The sequence below is a fragment of the Cyberlindnera jadinii genome, assembly GCF_001661405.1.
Source record: "Cyberlindnera jadinii NRRL Y-1542 unplaced genomic scaffold CYBJAscaffold_2, whole genome shotgun sequence".
Lineage (NCBI taxonomy): Eukaryota > Fungi > Ascomycota > Saccharomycetes > Phaffomycetales > Wickerhamomycetaceae > Williopsis > Williopsis jadinii.
This window is the reverse complement of record NW_017963653.1, coordinates 546512-567987: the sequence shown is the minus strand read 5'-3', so window position 1 is coordinate 567987 and position 21476 is coordinate 546512. Positions and strand designations below refer to the sequence as shown.

The 21476-nt window shown below is 43.8% G+C and overlaps 10 protein-coding genes across 10 annotated transcripts; 5 read left to right on the top strand and 5 right to left on the bottom strand.

Moving 5' to 3' along the window:
* Nucleotides 1-205: 205 nt before the first annotated feature.
* Nucleotides 206-2587, top strand: VPH1 (H(+)-transporting V0 sector ATPase subunit a; the record flags this gene model as incomplete). Its single annotated transcript, XM_020212501.1, has 1 exon — nucleotides 206-2587. The coding sequence occupies one exon, from the start codon at nucleotides 206-208 to the stop codon at nucleotides 2585-2587; it is 2382 nt and encodes a 793-aa protein (XP_020072401.1).
* A 120-nt stretch (nucleotides 2588-2707) lies between these two features.
* On the bottom strand, nucleotides 2708-4084 carry PAC1 (Pac1p; the record flags this gene model as incomplete). The annotated part of the gene is made up of 1 exon (XM_020216202.1): nucleotides 2708-4084. The coding sequence occupies one exon, from the start codon at nucleotides 4082-4084 to the stop codon at nucleotides 2708-2710; it is 1377 nt and encodes a 458-aa protein (XP_020072400.1).
* A 1778-nt stretch (nucleotides 4085-5862) lies between these two features.
* On the top strand, nucleotides 5863-7233 carry HRK1 (putative serine/threonine protein kinase HRK1; the record flags this gene model as incomplete). The annotated part of the gene is made up of 1 exon (XM_020214354.1): nucleotides 5863-7233. A coding segment is annotated over one exon (1371 nt), but the record flags the coding sequence as incomplete, so codon positions are not given.
* A 705-nt stretch (nucleotides 7234-7938) lies between these two features.
* PNT1 (Pnt1p) lies at nucleotides 7939-9222 on the bottom strand (the record flags this gene model as incomplete). Its single annotated transcript, XM_020217054.1, has 1 exon — nucleotides 7939-9222. The coding sequence occupies one exon, from the start codon at nucleotides 9220-9222 to the stop codon at nucleotides 7939-7941; it is 1284 nt and encodes a 427-aa protein (XP_020072398.1).
* Nucleotides 9223-9445: 223 nt separating this feature from the next.
* On the top strand, nucleotides 9446-13600 carry REV3 (DNA-directed DNA polymerase; the record flags this gene model as incomplete). Its single annotated transcript, XM_020212072.2, has 2 exons — nucleotides 9446-10698; nucleotides 10750-13600. Coding segments are annotated over 2 exons (4104 nt in total), but the record flags the coding sequence as incomplete, so codon positions are not given.
* Nucleotides 13601-13639: 39 nt separating this feature from the next.
* Nucleotides 13640-14122, bottom strand: CYBJADRAFT_160786 (uncharacterized protein; the record flags this gene model as incomplete). Its single annotated transcript, XM_020213557.1, has 1 exon — nucleotides 13640-14122. The coding sequence occupies one exon, from the start codon at nucleotides 14120-14122 to the stop codon at nucleotides 13640-13642; it is 483 nt and encodes a 160-aa protein (XP_020072396.1).
* A 690-nt stretch (nucleotides 14123-14812) lies between these two features.
* Nucleotides 14813-15895, top strand: SET6 (Set6p; the record flags this gene model as incomplete). Its single annotated transcript, XM_020212516.1, has 1 exon — nucleotides 14813-15895. One exon carries the CDS (start codon nucleotides 14813-14815, stop codon nucleotides 15893-15895), a length of 1083 nt encoding a protein of 360 aa, XP_020072395.1.
* A 68-nt stretch (nucleotides 15896-15963) lies between these two features.
* On the bottom strand, nucleotides 15964-18168 carry SSP2 (Ssp2p; the record flags this gene model as incomplete). The annotated part of the gene is made up of 4 exons (XM_020213556.1): nucleotides 15964-16501; nucleotides 16563-16645; nucleotides 16707-16760; nucleotides 17008-18168. 4 exons carry the CDS (start codon nucleotides 18166-18168, stop codon nucleotides 15964-15966), a joined length of 1836 nt encoding a protein of 611 aa, XP_020072394.1.
* Nucleotides 18169-18884: 716 nt separating this feature from the next.
* On the top strand, nucleotides 18885-19775 carry TUM1 (thiosulfate sulfurtransferase; the record flags this gene model as incomplete). The annotated part of the gene is made up of 1 exon (XM_020212524.1): nucleotides 18885-19775. One exon carries the CDS (start codon nucleotides 18885-18887, stop codon nucleotides 19773-19775), a length of 891 nt encoding a protein of 296 aa, XP_020072393.1.
* Nucleotides 19523-21302, bottom strand: CLP1 (cleavage polyadenylation factor subunit CLP1). The gene is made up of 2 exons (XM_020213276.1): nucleotides 21236-21302; nucleotides 19523-21168 (listed from the first exon to the last, which is right to left on the bottom strand). Exons 1-2 carry the CDS (start codon nucleotides 21269-21271, stop codon nucleotides 19870-19872), a joined length of 1335 nt encoding a protein of 444 aa, XP_020072392.1. The 5' UTR covers nucleotides 21272-21302; the 3' UTR covers nucleotides 19523-19869.
* Between the last annotated feature and the right edge of the window lie 174 nt (nucleotides 21303-21476).

Genomic DNA, 21476 nt, shown 5'->3' with positions numbered 1-21476 from the left:
CCGCCCTGTTAAATTGCTTGAGCACTTGCTATAATAATGAGTGAAGAAGAAGCCATTTTCCGTATGTACATGAATGGGTCAATTCTAGGCTAAGCGCCCTGTGGTTGAAGTTTGCCGCCATGGAGCAGTGGCCTGCTGTCCCCTTACCCTTTTTTAGCACAATGGGATGTGTGTTTACTAACATGTAAACATAGGCTCTGCGGATATGACTCTTGTTCAGCTATATATCCCTTCAGAGATCAGTCGTGAGACTGTGTACTCGCTCGGTGAATCCGGTTCTATACAGTTTAGAGATTTGAACTCCAAGGTGAATGCCTTCCAGAGATCCTTTGTGAAGGAGATTAGACGTCTCGACAACGTGCAGAGACAGTACCGGTACTTTAAACAGGAGTTGGAGATCCGTGGAATTGAGTTGAATCCGCCGCCTTTTGACGACGATGACAGCGTCACTCGCTTTGCTGCCCCTGTAAAGCCAGGTGACATTGACGATAAGGTTGAGAGCGCACAAATCTTGGAGCAGAGATTGTCACAACTCGTGGATTCCAACGAGTCGTTGGAATTGAAGAAGAAGCAATTACAACAGTTCAGATACGTTTTGAGAGGAGCAGATGAGTTCTTTAAGAGTGCAGCTTCAAACCCTGATTTGGTTGATACGACCCCAGATGCTGAGGCTTCTCGTTTTTCAGAGCGTTTGAATGTCAGTTATGTCGCTGGTGTCATTCCAAGGGAAAAGAGAAGCGTGTTGGAGAAAATATTGTGGAGAGCATTGAGAGGTAACTTGTACATGCAGACAACAGAAATTTCTGAACCTATCTATGATCCAAAATCCAAGTCCTCCACAGATAAGGATATCTTCATTGTGTTTTCTCATGGATCTGAAATCATTTCCAGAATTAAGAAAATCGCTCAATCTTTGGATGCTGACATCTACGACGTTGACCAAGACGAGGACTTGAGAGAAGAGCAACTTAAGGACGTCAATATCCAATTGGCTGACCTTGTCACTGTGTTGGATAGCACAACAAGAACTTTGGAAACTGAGCTCATCGCCATTGCACAGGAGTTGACTGTTTGGGCCCAGACAATTGCGAAAGAAAAGTCGGTGTATGAAATTTTGAACTTTTTTGACTATGACTCAAACAGAAAGACACTTATAGCGGAGGGTTGGATTCCAACATCAGAATTGGCCTCTGTTCAAGACATACTCCAAAACAACAGTACGGGTCTTCAATCAGTCATCAATGTGATGCAAACGACGAAAACTCCACCAACTTATCACAAAACAAACAAATTCACTGCTGCATTCCAAGGTATTTGTGATGCTTATGGTATCGCAGAATACAAAGAAGTTAACCCTGGTTTACCAACCATCGTTACATTTCCATTCATGTTTGCCATCATGTTTGGTGACTTGGGTCATGGTTTCATCCTTACCCTCGTGTCGTTGATGCTTGTCATCCACGAAAAGAAGATTGCCAGAATTCAGAGAGATGAAATTTTCGATATGGCATACTCTGGTAGATACATCTTGCTTTTGATGGGTATTTTCTCCATGTTTACAGGTTTCCTCTACAATGATCTCTTTTCTCAATCAATGACCATTTTCAAATCAGGCTGGGAATGGCCAGAACACCAAATTGGTGAGACGATATATGCTAAGAAGGTGGGTGTCTATGCCATCGGTTTGGATCCAGCTTGGCATGGAACTGAAAACGCTTTGTTGTTCACAAATTCTTATAAGATGAAGCTTTCCATCTTGATGGGTTTTATCCATATGAGTTACTCTTACATTTTCTCCCTGGTGAACCACATCCACTTCAAATCCGTCATTGACATTGTTGGTAACTTCATTCCTGGTTTACTCTTTATGCAATCCATCTTTGGCTACTTGTCCATCTGTATCGTATACAAGTGGTCTGTTGACTGGGCTGCCGTTGGTAAACCAGCTCCTGGGTTGCTTAATATGTTGATTTCAATGTTTTTGTCGCCAGGAACTGTGGATGAGTATTTGTACCCTGGTCAAGAAAAGGTGCAAGTTGCCTTGCTTTTAATTGCACTTGTGTGTGTGCCATGGTTGTTGTTGTTGAAACCTATGTACTTCAAGCGTAAATTTGATCGTGAAGCTGCAGAATACCAAGCAATTGCTGGTGATGACATTGTCAACGAAGCCGCAGCTGTGGATGATGACGATGAAGAAGAAGAAGGACATAACTTTGGTGATATTATGATCCATCAAGTTATCCATACCATTGAGTTTTGTTTGAACTCTGTTTCCCACACTGCATCATACCTCAGATTGTGGGCCCTTTCATTGGCACATGCCCAACTATCCACAGTCTTGTGGTCTATGACAATTGAAGGTGCATTTGGCTCTACCGGTTTCGTTGGTGTCTTCTCGACCGTGTTTTTATTTGCCATGTGGCTTGTCTTGACGGTGGCTATCTTGGTTGTCATGGAAGGTACATCTGCCATGTTACACTCCTTGCGTCTTCACTGGGTTGAATCCATGTCCAAGTTCTTTGTTGGTGGTGGTAAGCTCTACGAGCCATACAGTTTTAAGACAGTGATTTTGAACGATGAGTTTTAATTTGTTTTCTCTTTTCAGTCGAAAAAGGGGAAAACATGCAAATATATAATTAGATAAATGCCACTTTCGATTCTGTTTTGTTCCGTCTCAAGCGTGGTAGAAAGTTATCTGTAAAAGCGTTCAATCCCAAATCTTTACCATTTGATCAGTACTTCCTGAAGCTAAGATGCATCTCATATTATCGTTGATGACCGTTTCATCGTCTGTCAGCCTGTCCTCTAACGTCTCGCATATCGACGGGGCCCACTCTATGGTATTGATAAAGCCCTCGTGTCCCATCAAGGTTCTAATGCAATCACCAGTTTCAAGATCCCAGAATCTTATCGTTTTGTCATCTGAGCAGCTTATCAACAGTTTACCATTTGGATGGAATGCAATGTCTCTTACCCATGATTTGTGCCCTATAAGGGTCTTTACCACTTGTCCATGTGGATTTGAAGAAGGGGCTGGATTGTTATGTGGTCTTATTATAGGTTGAGGCAATAGCCAAATGTTTATCCTATCATCTCTACCACCTGAAACTGCATATTTGAATCCAAGCTGTCTATACATGGCATCATCACCTTGGTACTCTAATTTGTTCAAAGAATCAATCCATTTGTTTGAAATCATGGGAACAAATTTAACGCATTCGACAACTTGGTTATGGCCAATCATGAGTCCAAGTCCAGTACCGGAATCACCGTGTGAAAGCCTTACACTTTGGTCATTCGAACCCGATAGTAAGTACTCACCTGCGATGATATCCAACGTCCTTACCCAATCTGAATGTCCAACAAAGGATTTCAAACACCAACCTGTTTGGATATCCCAAATTTTTATCGTGGTATCTCTTGAACAGGTGAATATCACATGTTCATTCTTGAAAACCACGTCAGATACAACGTGTTCGTGACCTGATAAAGTTCTTATGAGCTTCCCTGTGAGAATATCCCAGACCTTAACGTATAGATCAGAACCACAGGTAACCAATACGTGGTTATTGTTGTTAAACTCCAACTTCTCTGGAGAGATCGCAATCGCATTTATGCCTCTTGTATGGGCCTGGATAGAAATCGTAGGCTGAGTCAAATCAAGCAAATCCCAGCAGTTGAATGTTCCCTGTGACGTTGCAGTGACCAATTGTGGCAGTCTGGGATGGATCTTAACCGAGGTTACGTTAGAGGTATGTGTCAATGACTTCTTCACCTTGGAAGGTATCCAGTTAAACTTTGTCAAGTTTGAATCGGTTGTTGAGGATAGGAAACCATTCTCAGCTGACTGATCGTTCATCTTCGAGAGCTGATCCACTTGGCCTTGTAACTGTGTGATCTTCTTCTGTAACCTGAGAATTGCAGTCCATTTCTTTTGTAGCAACTGATTATCGTCCACAACTTTCGTAACGTTCAAGTCTCTCTGTAGAGAGTCCAATACTGCCTCTTGTGATACCAACGGCTGCAAATAGTTCAAAATTGAGTTGTGAAGGTCTGCCTTCTGCTTATCTGTAAGGTGTGACATCAACCTCGGTGATAACTACAAGTATGAAGTGTGTTGCACTGAACACCGCGTTTGTAGTGGTTGTTGTGGTAGTATTCGCAGTTTTAGTGGATGAGGGAACTCGAAATCAAAACAAACGAAGTTGGTGTCTGGGTGTCTTTGACATGATTTTTATATTATTATAGATTATATTATGTTATGACCCAATATAATTATCATCGAGGCAACTGTATCTGAAAGATGTCGGGTGCTTGTGCGGGTTATTCCAATTTATATGACTGGAAATACCCGGTGTTAGCAGTTGGATGAATATTGCATAAAGGCTGGGTGTATACAAATGATATTGATCATATTTATAATAATGATGGTGGCTGAGAAGATTGTACTAGTCTTTTATTTTTTCAGGACAAATTGAACCCATCTATCTTTCTGGAAAAGCCTTAAGGAAAATACCCAACTAACCGAGTAAGTGTACATATTTGGACAATCGAGCATTGGGTAACCCAGTAAATATTGACATTGAACCAAGCGAATTGAATACACACTGTATTGGAGCCCTTCAGTAAGATTGAAGCCATTAGAATGTCACCAGGTAATTAAAGTATACAATCGGGGTTGATACTACGCGTTACGACGGATTTAAGAGCACCAAGAGATCTGTTGAGATTGAGGGGACACGAACACCATCGATTGAATTCAATGCTGTGTACACATATCGCACCTTATTTAGCCAACCGATCTCTATTTCCACCTTCAAGGGAATGCATTTGACACAATTTCCTAGTGTGGTTCGAAAAAAGTCCACATGTGCAATTTGGAGACTCCACCAGGAGAAAAAGTCCTTCGGGCTCAACCGGAAGTCCCCTGCCAAAGTGGAGGTGTGCGTGAGTAATTTTCCCTCTACCGGCCGGCATCTCCATTCCCGAATGGAGGAAACCACACGTCTCACAAGTCACCAATTCCATTCTGCCTCGTAGTCTCAGCGCTCTCTATGGCCACCATCCTCTGTGCCCGGCTCACACACTCTGGCTATACCCTCCAACTCTCACGTTCTGGCTCACTGTCCCGACCGCAGGCTACAGACCTGAAGTCCCAATGACAACGCATTACACCGTTGTTCCTTCTCTCTGCCCATCCCGCCTCCCTTAGGGTTTTCCCTGCCTAGCTTCCTTGCTTAAACTTTGACAGGGCTGAGACAAGCAGCTTTCTAAAACCCACAGCGTGCACATAATACATCCTGCTCAGTAATTTTGCTATCTTTTTTTAGGCCCGAATGGAGCATCGTGCTGCTTGTGATTTCACGCGCCCTCCCCCGTAGAAGCTTTCCTTTTGACACACCGCAGGCAGACAGAACCAGAGATCAGACACGCAACTCATGTCGACAATCCCGTGACGGAGATTGTTGAATAGTCTCATGCATATTTGAGACCCAAAAAGCAAAAAGCAAGGAGCAAAAAAAAGAGTCACTTGCAAAACATAAAGAAACATCGTGGTTCCTTTTTTCCCTTTTTTCCCTTTAGTTTGGATCCATTTCTTAAGCTCATCGGCAGAGGGATCTACTTTTCGCAAAGGAGGTCATATCCATACATCCTCACGTGTGATTGTTGTTGTGAGAAGAGATAACTGAACTCATTACGTCTCAGCTCCATCACCAGGTTTCACGAATTTCCAGTGCTTTTACGAACACCCTGTGAAGGCATATCCGCGGAACATTAGGAACCCAGTCAGGCCAGGCTATTTCCGACTACCACTTTCCATCGATCCAAGCGTTTCATTCGACAGTTGCTAAGCTTTACACTATGCACTTTGGGGTTAAGAAGAAATCGTTCTTTGGTATTCACCTCAAGGACACCTCTCGTGATTCGACGAGGACAAGTACGAACGAGTCCATCGATTCCAAGAAGAGCGCCAGTGGGGGCCATGAGCAAGATCATCGTCAGTCAGTTGCTCAGGCAACCAGCGCACACGATTCACAGAGCACCACACGCTCAAATACCACGGAGCAGAACAACAATGGAGGTAATAATGGACACCAGTCTTCTTCGATGCTTGAGTTGAAGAGATTCTTCAGACCTTCGAAGAAGCCTTCACGGCCGGCTTCTCCCTCGGCAACACCAAGTAAGCGTAATCTGAACGATGCGTCCGCTTCGGTGTTGAACCTGGCGGTTCATGATGAGCAGCTGGACGAAGGCGGTATCCTTGCGAAGAAGTACGGTAACATGGGTAAGATCCTGGGATCTGGTGTCGGTGGATCCGTTCGTTTGCTGGTTCGTCCTTCTGATGGTGTCACATTCGCAGTCAAGGAGTTCAGACCAAGAAGACCAAACGAAGCTGAGAAGGACTACGCTAAGAAGTGTACAGCCGAGTTCTGTATTGGTTCTACGCTTCACCATCCAAACATCATCCAAACGTTGGACATCACACACGAAAAGGGCCATTACTTCGAAGTTATGGAGTACTGCCCTGTTGACTTCTTTGCCGTCGTGATGAGCGGTAAGATGCTTCGTGGTGAAATTAACTGTTGCTTCAGACAGATCTGTGAAGGTGTGAAATACCTGCACTCCATGGGCATTGCTCATAGAGATCTCAAGCTGGATAACTGTGTCATGACGGCTGATGGTATCTTAAAAGTTATCGATTTCGGTTCTGCTGTTGTGTTCAGATATCCATTCGAAGAAGAACTGGTTAAAGCACATGGTATCTGTGGATCTGATCCTTATCTGGCGCCAGAGGTGCTCACTCATCAACGTTACGATGCTCAACCTGTGGATATATGGTCAATTGGTATCATATACTGTTGCATGACTTTGAAGAGATTCCCATGGAAGGCTCCAAAGCATACTGATCCTTCTTTCAAACTTTACAACTTGCCAGATGATGAACCACACGATTATGAAAAGGCCGCATCTGCACATAAGGAGCTTCTGAGAAGAAAAAGGGAAGAAAAGAAGAAGAACGAAGAGGCACATGACAAAGCCAGCAAAGACGAGGATGCTATAACAGATGCGTTGGATAAGACCCATCTTGATGAACACAAGGGTGAAGCTGAATCTGAAAAGCCAAAAGAGGAACAAGCTGAATCTGAAAAGCCAAAAGAGGGACGAGCTGAATCTGAAAAGCCAAAAGAGGAACAAGCTGAATCTGAAAAGCCAAAAGAGGAACAAGCTGAAAAGCACACCGAAGTGGTTAAACCTGAGGTGGAACAGAAGGTTGAGAAGAAACAAGTCGAGACTAACTGTGCTGGTGCTGTCAGTTCAGTAAGTGTGAATGATGCACCAGCAAAGGCTACAAAGCAAGATTCAACTCAAAGGGCTCATCATCATCAAATACATGGTCCATACAGATTGATGCGTCTTTTGCCCCACGCTGCAAGACCTGTCATATCGCGTATGTTAGCTGTTGATCCAAAGGCTCGTGCTACTTTTGAAGATATATTCAACGATTCATGGTTCAGTGAAATTGTTCCTTGTACACAAGACAGTAAGGGCAAGGTGGTACATGCTCCTGGCCATATCCATACCGAGGTTAAAGAGGAAGAAGCCCATCTTGAGAGCTATAAGGAAAAGGCGAAATAAGTGAGGATCTTTTACTCCGCTTCTGGATGTCATTCTACGCCTCCTTCATCTGGCTGCAAAATTCTTTTGATACATATATTATACATACACACATACATTTTGGTACATTCTATGCTATACACAACTCTGTTTTAACGATACTTATGCAATGTTGCATCACATAATCCCCTTTTATTATTCCATACACTACACTTACATATTTTGATACACGTTTGTTTTTACTATTCTAGAATAAAGGACCTAATCGTTGTAGAATAACGTTTTATAAATAGAATGGTTGCCGATAATAGATACCATATTTCACTTTGACTTCTCTGAGCTGTGTTTGATCTCTTCCTTATGTTCCTCTACCCACCAATGGTTTAACTCATGTGCATCCTTTTGCTTAATGGTGTTGAAGTGAACTGACTCCGACAAGTTTAAGAAGTTCAACGCAAATAGACCAACGTTGCCTATACTCTTCTCATTCTCAAACATTCCCAAGAAGAAGAACAATCTCAATCTCAACTCATGCGAACCAATGTGGGTTAAATCATCCTTAGTAAAATCGATCAAGCCACGGTCGAGACAAGCTCTCGTAAGTTCATTCTTGTTCAAACTCCACATATTCTGTCCCTCTGATGATACAAGGAAATAGTTATCGACTTTGATCTCGTTGTACTTATCCATGAGTCTATTCTGTAAGATTGATGCTGGGTATAGTCCTATTGGAACGTATCTCGAAGTCAACCTGAGAGATTGCGCTAGTAACCTGAGCTCATCATCTGGCAACTTTTCCACACTTTGGAAGATAGTTTCACCTTTGGAGTAGTACTCATCGTAGTAACGCTCTTTGCGTAACTTGGACAATGTTTCTTGTGCCATAGTAGCATGCTTATTCATCTTTTTAATCAGCCCTGGGAATACACAGGTGGACGGGGTGATCTCAGGAACCAGAAAGCACAACAATGGAGTCATCTCTGCAAAGATAACCAGGATCAATGCAAACAAAGGTATCTTGAAGAAGTCCTTTTCAGTTCTCAAGACAGTTTGAAACTCCTTTCTTGTAATGTTCAGTACAATTCTCGGATCAACAACCTTCAACGCTTCCTGTTCCACTCTTTCAAAGTTTTCCAGGGAAACGAGCGCATTGACCATATCTTTCCCGTTACGTATCTGTCTCTTGATGACTTTACCACCAGTAGTCACAACTTCAACGTTATAGCGTTCCTTGATGAGTTTTGACTCCTTCCGATTACGCCATACGTTCTGAATACCAACTCTATAGAAGTAAATCACAGACTTGAAGTAAGTAGTGAACTGTTTCACCTTGAGAGCCACTCCTTCGAGGCTCGCATTCTCCTTCGCAACGTCATGGAACACAGCTTCTTTAGTACGAAGGACTATCGGCAGCGTTGAACTTGCATTCACAATATCATCGGTCTTAGCCTGCGAAGATGGTAGGGTTGCTCTTGTACGCCATAGCCTTTCAAGAACACCATTTGAGCTTATGGAGCTCTCAAACTCGGACTTGGAGCCTTGTGAGATCGCACTGAGCACAGAGGACGTGAATCGTCTTTGAGAGACGCTGTAAAACCGTTTCATTGTGCGTCCAGAGCCTTCCCTTTACTACTCGCTGGTGATGATGCAAAAGTGCAAGAGATGAGGGAAAACATCCGTCGCGCCAGCAACAGCGTACAAGCAACAAACAACAACAAACGGTGAGAGTCCACAGTTGGAATAGGCGTTGAAGCACAACAGTGATGTTATGGAGAAAAGGAAGGAGCTGCTAGCCACGTCTGGTGATACTCAGGAGGTGGGGTTCAAGGTCCAGATCAACAACTACGACTTCTACCAGTCAACTCCAACAGTTTTTGACAGGACGTCATCGCCATCATCGCAAAGCGAGGCCGCTGGTGGGAACGCTTACCACCATGTGCCTGTTGTGAGGGTCTATGGGAGCTTACCCACAGGTCATAGGATACTGGCGCACATCCATGGTGTGTTTCCATACCTTTATATCCCCTATGAAGAGGAGGACTGCTTATCGTTACAGATGAGGTTGGAGGCCGTTGTAGCAGAGTCTCTAAGGAGAAAGAAGCATGTGGAGGGTGAATGTGGTGATGTGGATGAAGAGCCAAGGGATAGGTCAGATGTATCTCTAAAGTACATCGCACACGTCTCCATATGCAAAGGTACAAGGTTTTATGGCTATCATGTTGGGTATACATCCTTCTTCAAGATCTACTTGCTGAATCCGTCTTATCTCAACAGAGTGGCAGACCTCTTGAGAGATGGTGCACTGGGTAAAAAGTATGAGGTTTTCGGTGCACATATCCCCTATGGGCTACAGTTTCTCAGCGACTTCAACCTATTTGGATGTGGGTGGCTAAAGCTTCAGGAGCTATTCATTAGACTGCCTGTACTAGCAGACGAGAGCCTGAAAACTGATGAACTCGTGGAGTACATGATGGGGTACCATACTGTTGAAGTACCGAGAATCGGAAGGTCAGCACTCGAGATTGATACTTGTGCTCAGTATATCTTGAACAGGTTGGACTTGAAAGAACGCCATTTGCATCACGATTTCGTGGAGAAGTTCACGCAGATCGATCCCGAGTTCATATACATCCAAAGTACTAAAGATCTGTGGAAAGATGGTGAATTTCAAAGGAAAATAGTTGGTGAACCCGCTTATTTGACACCCAAGCCAACAATGAGATCCCCAGACGTCAAATGGGTTGAGGATGACCAGAACAAGTTGCTATTTGATTACATCAAGGGCTTGAATCCTGGTAGTGAGCAGCTCAATTTCAATAACTTTGTGAAACAGAATCCATCTCTGAAATCGTTGCCAACGTCATTTGAAGCCGTTGGTGAGTTGTTTTATGAGCCTGAACTGGACATAATGTCACAACAGCAGGATGTCACCAATGAGGCTGAATATAACGAGTATGACGATGTTTACTACCAGCAACAAGATGACCAGACAAATATACTCCATGACATGTTTGAAAAAGATTTAGAAGTGGATGAGCCAGCAGAAGAAGAAGAAGAAGGACCAAAACATGGGCCCTCGCTGTCCATGGAAGATGGTAAAGAGGAAGAAGAGATAACATTTGGAGAGATTAGTGACTTACAACTGACGCAGTTTTTCAGTAGAAGGTTCAAGAAGAGACGGTTATCAGAATCACTCAGATCTCAATCATTGAAGCATTCTCTACAAAGCTTACCCTCAGTGAAGTTCGGAAACCATCGATACATATACTCAAAGCCACCACCAACTGACCTAGACTTCAAAGAGATTGGGTTGCCAGAGATTCAATATCAAGACCCCTTTTACAGCGATCTTCCAGCTAAGCCATTCATTAAGGCAGGGAAGAAGTTCAACCCGGAGTCTAAATTATTGAGCCATTTGAAGCAAATTCCTCTTGGTGATGGTTCATTGGTTATTGAACAACACGGTACGGTTTTATCAAAAGATCCATCAAGAATTCAATCTTGGAAATATACAAAGATGCCACCTGCCGCAAAAGATCTTACGGAAGTCACATCTTATAACGACCATTCTCAAGTTAGGGCCAAAAGAGGATTCAAATTTGGTTCTCAAGAAGATATGGAACGACTTCCAAATGGGTTTAACGAGTTATCTGTGCTTTATGTGGAGGTATTTGTACGAACAAGGGATGATTTGAAGCCAAATCCAACAGAAGACCCTGTCGTGGCCATATTTTGGAAATTGAGTAACGGGGAAGTTATCCATGAAGGTGTTCTAACTACAGACCAGCGACCCATACCAGAAACAAGAGTTGATTCATTCACGGATGAGTTTGAGATGATAGAATCATTTGCACAACTTGTCAAGAAATACGACCCTGACATTCTGTCCGGATATGAAGTGCACAACTCATCTTGGGGGTACCTCATCGATAGATCTCGGTCCAAGTTTGACTACGAGTTCATCCGTGACTTATCACGGTGTTCAAAGAAGGGATTAAGCAAAATGGGCTACCACTGGGGCTATACCCACACATCCAGCATCCAGATTTGCGGAAGACACGTTATCAATATATGGAGGTCATTGAAGTCACTGAACTTATCCAAAAATTCTGTTGAACATGTCGCATTCCATTTACTGCACCAGAGAATCCCAAGCTATACACACAGACTGTTAACTGATATGTGGCAGTCAAACTTCATCGATATCATAAAGTTCTTCAAACAGCGAGTTGAGATCGATTTCAAGCTTATGAAAGCTGCAGACATCATCTCCAAAGCGACAGAAGAAGCTCGTATGATTGGTATTGATTTCACTGATGTGTTCTATAGAGGGTCACAGTATAAAGTGGAATCGTTGATGATCCGTATAGCCAAAGCGGAGAATTTCATGATGTTGAGTCCCAGCAAGAAGCAAGTTCGCAATCAGAAACCTCTTGAGTGTATTCCGCTTGTGATGGAGCCAATATCTGCGTATTACAAAAGCCCGCTGGTGGTCCTTGATTTCCAATCGCTTTACCCGTCTATCATTATAGCGTATAACTACTGCTATTCCACACTACTTGGAAGGCTCAAGAACTATTCAAAGGGAACCAACCCTATTGGTACGGGGAAGGTGAAGCATCCTCCTGGATTGCTAAAGCTTTTGGAGAACGACATCACACTTAGTCCCAACGGACTGATGTTCGTCAACGCATCAGTGAGAAAGTCTTTGATTGCAAAGATGTTGACGGATATCTTAGACACTAGGTTTATGGTGAAAGCTACCATGAAGCATTTGGATGCCAACATGAAGCAGCTGTATGACAATCGCCAGCTCGCGTTGAAGCTCACAGCAAATGTGACGTATGGATACACTTCGGCATCATTCTCTGGACGTATGCCTTGCTCTGATATTGCTGATGCCATTGTGCAGACAGGCAGAGAAACTCTTGAGAGGGCTGTTGAGATGATTGAAACCGAACCATCATGGGGAGCTAAAGTTGTTTATGGCGATACTGATAGTTTATTTGTATACTTGCCCGGGAGAAGTATGGAAGATGCGTTCAGAATTGGGAATGAGATGGCCAGCGCAGTTACCAAGTCAAACCCAGACCCAGTTACTTTAAAATTCGAAAAGGTGTACCATCCTTGCTTGCTGATGGCGAAGAAGAGATACGTTGGATACTCTTACGAAACTCTTGGAATCCCACCAAAGTTCGATGCCAAAGGAATTGAAACGGTCCGGAGAGATGGATACCCAGCGCAGCAATACATTGTCGAACAATGTCTCAGAACGCTATTTGAGACACAAGACATCACCAAGATTAAAGAGTACGTGGTTGATCAGTTCAAGAAAATCATTAATAACGACCTTTGTATCCAGGATTTCTGCTTTGCTCGTGCAGTGAAAGTTGGTCGATACAAGAACCCACCACCTGGAGCTATTGTGAGTGAGAAGAAGATGGAGGAAGATGAAAGAGCCAAGCCTGAGTATAAAGAACGTGTTCCATATGTAATAATAGAGGAGCCTGGATCTATATTACGGCAACGTGCTAGATCGCCTGAGGAGTTTTTGAAGAAAGGTTTGAAATTGGACGCGGAGTATTACATTGTGAAAACGTTGATACCACCACTAGAGAGGATATTCAACCTTATTGGTGTTGATGTGAAATCATGGTATACCGAGATGCCCAAGAAAGCACAGAGCAACATCAAGTTCTTCTCAAAACGGTGTGTCTCTTGCGGTCGGTCATCCAGTAGCCGACTCTGCGCTCAGTGTAAGGAGGATGAGCTAGGAACACTGCTGAATTCAGTACAGATGTTGAAGAAATCACAGAGGATGATGCAAGATCTGTTGGTTGTTTGTCGAAGCTGCAGCGGTGAGATCTCCGTCAATTGTGAGTCTCATGATTGTCCTAATCACTTCCAAAGGATCAAGGTTGAAAGCCAGCTTCTAGAGTCTGAAGATAAAAATAAAGAACTGACAAAAATCATTGATTGGTAAGGCTATAAGAGGCCAAAAATAAGATATTCCTTAACGTCATCAAACACCACCAGTCAGGTGATAGTTCAAGGCATCAACACAGAGCTGGTGATCTTCGTGCTCTTTCAATCCACTAACTGTTAAGACAGCAAAGACAAAATCTGGAGCAGATTTCAACTTCAATGGGAACCCACCACCATAGTTTGTATACTCCAAATCACTCAGCGATTTGTCTGCAAGTGTTCTACCTTTCGCTGCGAGTTCCAATCCAAATCTCTTTGAAGAGATGCCAAACCTGAAAACAGTATTTCTCTTCTTCTTAATCCATTGCTCATTGTCTGGGAGGATTGAGCCAATGTAAGATCTGAAAAGGGTATTGCCAGTAGCACTTGTGATATCTATAACGATATCACGGCCTGGGAACTCCTTGTTTGCAAATTTCCTAGCGTTTGCTCCAAGGCTGTAGATAGCGTCACTGTCAACGCTGTCTAGGAGCAATTCGGACTCAGTTTTCTTGATGCTTTCAATGGTCAATTCACTCATTCTGTTCTTGCTCTCGCTGTTTTATGAAGCTTTATTCTACTAGGCGGGGCTTTGTTTGATGAGAATGTATGGGCGGGGAGGTTGCTGTGGTTGGAACATTTCGAAGTTTGACAGCTGATTTATCCGACGCTGCAACACATTTTTTCCGAGAAGTTTTAAAATCCGCCCGGTCGGTGTCATCGCTGAAGATGAAAGAAGGCCTTGGCTTCCTAAGGACAAGATCAGCAGTTAAGTTAGCCGTTGGCAAACACAGTTTATATTCTCTGGAGATAGTGGGATAGTTTCTATAGCAGCCAGAATATGTTCCGCATTAAAGGAGAGTAAATGGATATCTGTATAAGACTACAGGTTTTGGTACATCATGCTCTATTGAAGAGATCACAATAATCAATTGGCTCAGAAACTCAATGACATAGTAATAGTCATATTGCAAAACATTCAAATCCCCATCAAAGAGCTCAGTTATCTGCTTTTAACTCCTCTGAAATCAACAAACCGGTTCTGATACATCACTTCAAACCCTTTTAGGAAATGTACCGAATTAGGTCATTTAACCATTCATTTTGGCTCATCTCGACCGAAACTTTTTCAATTCATACCAGTGCTTTATTCGACCTTTTTGTCATTAATACCCTCTTCATTTCCGTGCCAGTGTACCAGCTGATTCGTACTGTGGCTCCATTGACGATCATGGCAACCACTGAAACAACCACCATTGTAGTGTCTGACCTCTTTGATGTTAGACAGACCCAGTGGGGAGGTAGAGCGTGTTTTGCATCTAAGGACATCCCAGAGAACACTACAGTTCTTCAGACAGAGAGCGCATTTGGGGCTACAGTACTGTATGAGTTTAGAAAAGAAGTCTGTGCCTATTGCTTCCACTATGAGTATGGTAAATATTGCAAATTTAAGGTACCCACACCGGAGAATGGTGTCAAATTGACGAGGAAATTCCAGGGTGCTGGGTTATGGTTCTGTTCTCAAGGATGCCTCGACCGTTGGACACAATTCGATCCAAATAACGAGCTAACGCTGACATATGAGTCGATGCTGCAGAACTTCCAGATGAAGCTGAAGGAGTCCCATGAGAAAGAGGACAACAACGTCGAGATCAGCAAAGAGATCATTGGAAAAGAATGGGTCTCAATATCAGAGTGGGATGACAAGATATCAAAGATGAAGAAGACCAAGAGACTGAATCAATTACCAGTGCTTAATGAAGAAGAATATGCTAGTGCAAGATTCGTTGCTCTTGTGCTTTATAATCTTCATACACACCATAAGTCCTCCGAATTGTTTGAACATTTACAATCAAACGAATTGGAAAAGATCACCAGGTTCCCTGTACTGCTCAAATCACAAACCTTAGTGTACAAATTCTTGAGATTATCCTTACCAGAGTATTTACAACCTTTACTCACTATTGGATCTCTGAGACTGATTTTCGGACGTGAATATGGAAATGCCTTTGGAATACGTCAAATAACTGATGAATCTTCGTCAGAGGAGAAAGAGTTCTTGGGTTATATGCTTTCACCTGAGGCATCTTACTTCAACCATTCCTGTAGACCAAACCTGAAAAAGACAAGAGATGGAAATATGATGACTTTTACAACGATAAAGGACGTTGAGAAAGGTGAACAGTTATGCATAGACTATTTCCAGATATCGGAAGAGCCATTTGAGTATCGCCAAAAGACATTGAACGAGAATTGGTTCTTCCAATGTGCATGTGATAGGTGTTGTGAAGAAAGAGCTATGGACTCTGCTTAGAAGTGAGCATTATCGAGCAGTGCCTCTTCCAATGCGGATTTTGTTATACTAACAGCTAGATAATTGTGTCAGTAAGAGAGCCATAACCAAAACTTGTGAATAACAACATATAGATGAGTAAAGATCAAAATAGTCAAATACATACATGACAAGTTTGAAGTAGAACTCTCTGTAGTCAGGTGGTTATTGTCTGATGATTTTTGGATATGTGTCAATTCCTCGTCTTCACTATCATCATTGATGTCTTGGAAACGGGGCGGCGCCCTTGAGAGGATCCGTGACTTGTGAAGCAGTACTGATCCTTGTTGGAGTTCACTTATGGAGTCCTCGTCTTCGTCTTCACCAGAACTCGTACCTGTTTTCTCATCTTCATAGGAATCATCTTGAACTCTATCCTTATTTGGAATGCTAGCATTGGACAGTTTCCCAGAATGGAATATATCCTCCTTCTTCATCCCACTTTCGGCTCGTTGATTCTGCTTGATTGTATCTGAAGACAGTGCAGTCTCCTGTTGTAGTTTGAATCTTAATCCTTCTAACTCTCGTTCATATAGCCAATATGCCTGCTGTTGAAGGAATCGAACGCCAACATCAAACTCTTTACTCCTGAGCTATACTGTTAGCATGACGACAAAGACACTATGGTTCCACAACGAACAAAACTTACAGTGCGTCCCAATTGACCTCTGTCCTCTTAGATTTCGATAAAACTTTCCATAGGCGATCTTCCTTATCCCTTGTCCAGTTGACCTACACGTTATTACTTGTTAGTATTGAGAACTTCACAGCTATCAATTGGGTCAATACGAACGTTTACTGGATCCACAAATCCATTACGATTGACAGGGATCTTTAGATATACAACCTGTTTCATGACTTGTAGTGGTGAAAACTTATGTTATTTGGGAGTGCTTAGGAAGAAATGTGTCATATATTGAACGGTTCTTATGATAACTCGTAATAGTACTGGTAAGCAACATCCGGACATATACCGAAACACCCGGACACCGAAACATCCACACACCAACTCTCCGATCTTGCTTTAAACAGTGCATATTAGTGCGTCAATCACTCATCCGCAGCCTCAAATAACAATTCACCATTTGTTACACCTCTATTGTTGGTTTATCCGTGGGATCCTTCCCATAGAAGATATTCCAGTCCTTATATTGGCAGTTGAGTTCATCTCCCGAGGTCTCGAACAGTTCCTTTGCCATGATTGCAGCCTCCACATCGAAATAATGGATCGATAAGCACAACTTCTTTGAAACCATAGGTGTAATTTCAACGATATCGCCAAATTCACCAAAGTGCTTCTTTATGGATGCAATATCCAAGGCGGAGAAGTGATCAAGTGGCGACGGATAATGCCTTGCTTGTGTTCTGGACTTTCTGATGTACTTCTTAATAACTAAACATCTAGTAGCCTCATGTTTGGACATGAGCTCTTCTATATCGCTTGGGACTGGGTCATGATAAACCGTTTCGCCTGTTGCAGTTGATGAAGTCAGGGGAATATGCTGCGGCGACCAGTCGAGGTAATGGTGAAACCCATTAATAAGGAAGAGCCCGCTCCTGGTATAATGGTAAAAGGCCAGTGCATCGTCAGGTCTGAGAAACCATAGTTCAATGGACAGGTGCTGTCTCGAATACGGTGAATACCTTTGTGATGCTTCAAGCTTGGTATACTCTTGCCCTTGACTTTGAACGACTATCTTCTGTAAGGGACCTCCACATACTTGGGATATAACTGATTTGATACCAACAAATGGTGGAATGTTCTTCAAGAGGAGTACCCTTCTCCCTCGTAACTGTACGGGGTTCTCCACATATTTGTTCTCCACTTGAGGTACACTGTCAGCACCAACTACTGTGCCATCTTCGTTATAATTGTTAGATGGAGATCCTAACAGGATCTTCGACACGTCTGTACCTTGTTTTGAAGACAATTGAACCAACCCATTTGACAGCGTCAGCTCACTCAAGGGAGCCTTCCTCCCTGACAGGTCTAACGCATTGAAATGCAATTCCCACGGGTTGAACTCCATGGCTTCAGAGTTGTTAAACAGAGGCTGGATATCTTGGTGCTGAGTGAAATGACGATGGTGGTGAAGTCTGTACCTCTGCGAGAACGACAAAGGCTCCATATCAACAACTTGCGAGACTGTATTGTTTGAGGAAACGGAGGAGGTGCTTGTTCGCTTTGCATTCCAGTCAAACCACATTGATTTCGCAAACTTCTTCATCCCAGACCGGCCACTCCCCCTGGACATTCTATCACTCGGCACCAAGCTATTCAGATTCTTATCGTTACCCAAAATGCTGGACACCGTTCCTAATCTATAGCCCTTTGTTGACTGGACCGACTCCTGTGCTGTCGTTTCTTGCATCGACACGACCTTCCCGTTTGATAGCAAATGTTCCTGGAAGCAAATCGTAAAGCTCTTTTGATCAGCGTATACGGCCTTGATAGAAGAAGACTACAGATCAACACTCACCACGGGTGTTAGGAGCAAGCAAGTGCAATATATAACAGTTTACGTGGACAGTAACACAAATCTATGACTTTTGTGGCCCGCCATTGGTTGCAGTATACGGAATGAATATTAGGACAGGGCCATGACTAAGCACTGGCGTTTTACAGGGCAAGCTTGGGGGTTTAGTCTTGTCAGAGGTGCCACAGTGTCAATTGACACCAGCTGGGCGAAGGAGCACTGCTGACAAACTCGATAAGATCAACTTTAGAAGGCCTGGAGGGCGAGGGCTGGACGGTGAGGGAGGGCACATGGTGAGTTCCTTTCGCGGGGGAGGGGGTGTTGGGGTGAGCCCCTCGGTGTGGGCTGTCCGGGCCCGCACACCCAGCCCAGCCCAGCCCCCAGTACACGCTGCGCTATCGAGAATTGCGCGCGGGCCCCTCCTTAGGAGGCCTCTCAAGACTGACGACCAAAGTGTATGAACAGTACCATTCCATAGGCCAACAAGGACAAAAATGTCTAACAAGAGAACCATCCAGCTCATCACGCCTCTTGCGTTTAGAGGAATGCTTTCGAGCTCCCGTCTGGGCGCCCGTGTTGTGCCAATTGATGGGTCATGGTACATGCCTAACAACCCAAGAGACCCTGTGTCTGAGTTCAAGAAGGAGAGGCTTCCCAACGCTCGCTTCTTTGACCTTGACGGCGTGAAGGACAACGAGAGCTCGTTCCCACATATGTTGCCACCTGTCGAGCAGTTCAACAAGTCCATGGGCGAGCTCGGTATTGAAAAGAGTGATAGATTGGTGGTGTACGACAGAGTGGGCAACTTTAGTGCACCGAGGGTTGCCTGGACGCTCCAGATGTTTGGACATGATAACGTCTACCTCCTGAACAACTTCCCTCTGTACCAAAAGTATTCGTACCCACTGGAGACGTCTCACGTGGGCTCCGTTGAGCCAACCACTTATGAATCAACACAGTTTGATTCCGACGGTGTCTTGTCCTTCGAGCAAGTTCTTGATATCGTCTCTGATGAATCCAAGAGAAGCGGGTATACAATATTGGATGCGAGATCTAGGGGGAGATTCACAGGAGAGGATCCTGAACCACGGCCAGGCTTACCTAGTGGCCACGCTCCGGGTGCGAAGTCTTTACCATTTTCTAGAGTGTTGGACAGTGATAACCTCTTCTTGCCTAAGGATCAGCTTGTTTCGATCTTTAAGGAGTTGGAGATTCCTGAGGATAAACCCGTCATTGTGATGTGTGGCACTGGTGTCACAGCTTGCATCTTGAAAGCAGCATTGGACTCTGCTGGCTACAACAAAGGTGGTGTTCAGGTCTACGACGGAAGTTGGACTGAGTACGCACAGAGAGCACCGGAGGAGCTCATCGTTAAGGGAGACTAAGCTCTCCTGTGGAGGTAGACAAAAAGAGCATAAACCACACACTATACGTATTATCGGTTACTTCGTTATGTATTTTATCAACAACCATGACTTCTTATTCAGTATAGCGGAATGATCCGAGCAACATGGCTCTGTCTGGCAGCCTTCCTGGAACTGGGATCAATATGCGCAATTTAGATTTTGTATCATCAACATCAGTAACCACTCCAAAACCAAGTACACTACTTCTCAGAATAATGTCCTCGTCACTCTTCTTATCAGCTTGTAGTATAGCAAGAACACAATGCTGTAGACTTGAAGATGAAGGTTCAAGAGATTGCAGCAGTGGATCAGGCTTCTTCTCTTCGTTATCCAACCCATCTTCACCAATGGGTAATACAGAGGAAATCAACCCACCGGCATCAACAAAGGGTTTGTAGACCTTCACAACATCAAAGTCGACATACACTGTGTACGGCGATAATACCGTCTTTGGCGTTCCATAGAAATACTCCCTAATGGATCTCTGTTGCACTTGTCTTGTGAATGAATCGTCCCTCTCGACGCATCCGCCAGATTTGGGTAATTTGACCACGTTTAACTTCGCCTGGAACTTCTTTTTGAGATCGATGAATAGCCTTTCATTCCCAATGACAACCATCACATTGATTTCAAAATCTGAGATGACATCTTCAATGATCTCGACATCTTTTATCGTTAAAGGTGGGGTATCAACAATGACACCACTCTTCTTCATAGTGGAATCCTCTGAAACCCTGCTGCATACAGTGACACCCAATCTTGAGACGTTATGTTTGTAAAATTTCAAATTCTCGTGGATATCTGGTGAACCGTAGTACCTCACAGTAGGTTGTTTAGGGTGCAACGGTGCCACACCTGTTGTATATGTTTGACCCCAGCCGTCCTCCACGTCGAGGATATCACTCACTGGCGTACCAGTAAGAGTACCTGGAATGGAAAATACCGGATCAGATGGATTCAGGTTCACAATCATGGGTTCATAGTCCATACGAGACGCGTAGGATGCAAGGATCTTTGCCAACGACGTCTTTCCACAGTCCTTTGGGCCCAAGATTAAAACCCTCGGTCCACGGACGTCCTGTTCTCTCATCTTACACAGTGCAAAATGGAAGTTCAAGTAAGCCGACATCTGTGTCTCTTCAGAGACATACTCTGAAACCAATGGCCCAGAGTACTCCAACTGGCCACCTTCATGAGAGTAGAAGGCGATCTTCTGGCCCGTGAACTTGTACTCAACGTCGATGGCAAGCTCAGTGCCGAAAACCTCAACAATACCCTTGGTCACTTTCACGGTGACGGTGTCCTTCAGGTCAACTTCAATACGCCATTCTGCTCTAGCGCCAATGTCAACAGTCTCATTCGCCTGTGATGTCTTTGGAGTAAGGTGTTAGTAGGCCAAAACTGAATCAATTCATCGCCAAAATGAGACGAGTACTCACATTAACAGCACTGCTTGAAAGTCCTGGTAGCGACATCGTTTCTCTCTGAGCTGGAACCGTAGTTGTAAACGAGTGGAAAGTGTGGAAGTTGGGCGTGGTATTTCGCAGTACTTTTTTGTTTTGATTTTGATACAAATTCTCATCAACAGGAAAACAAACAACAACAAATGACAACAAAGGCAAGTTCTCCACACGGCGGCAGGCTTCGGCTGCTGAGCGGCGAGGTTGCCTCGCGTGTGAG

Coding starts and splice junctions, on each gene's coding strand:
- CLP1 (XM_020213276.1), bottom strand. CDS start 21,271: ATGTCGCTACCAGGACTTTCAAGCAGTGCTGTTAAT. Junction 21,169..21,235: donor TTTCAAGCAGTGCTGTTAAT/GTGAGTACTCGT, acceptor CTTACTCCAAAG/ACATCACAGGCGAATGAGAC.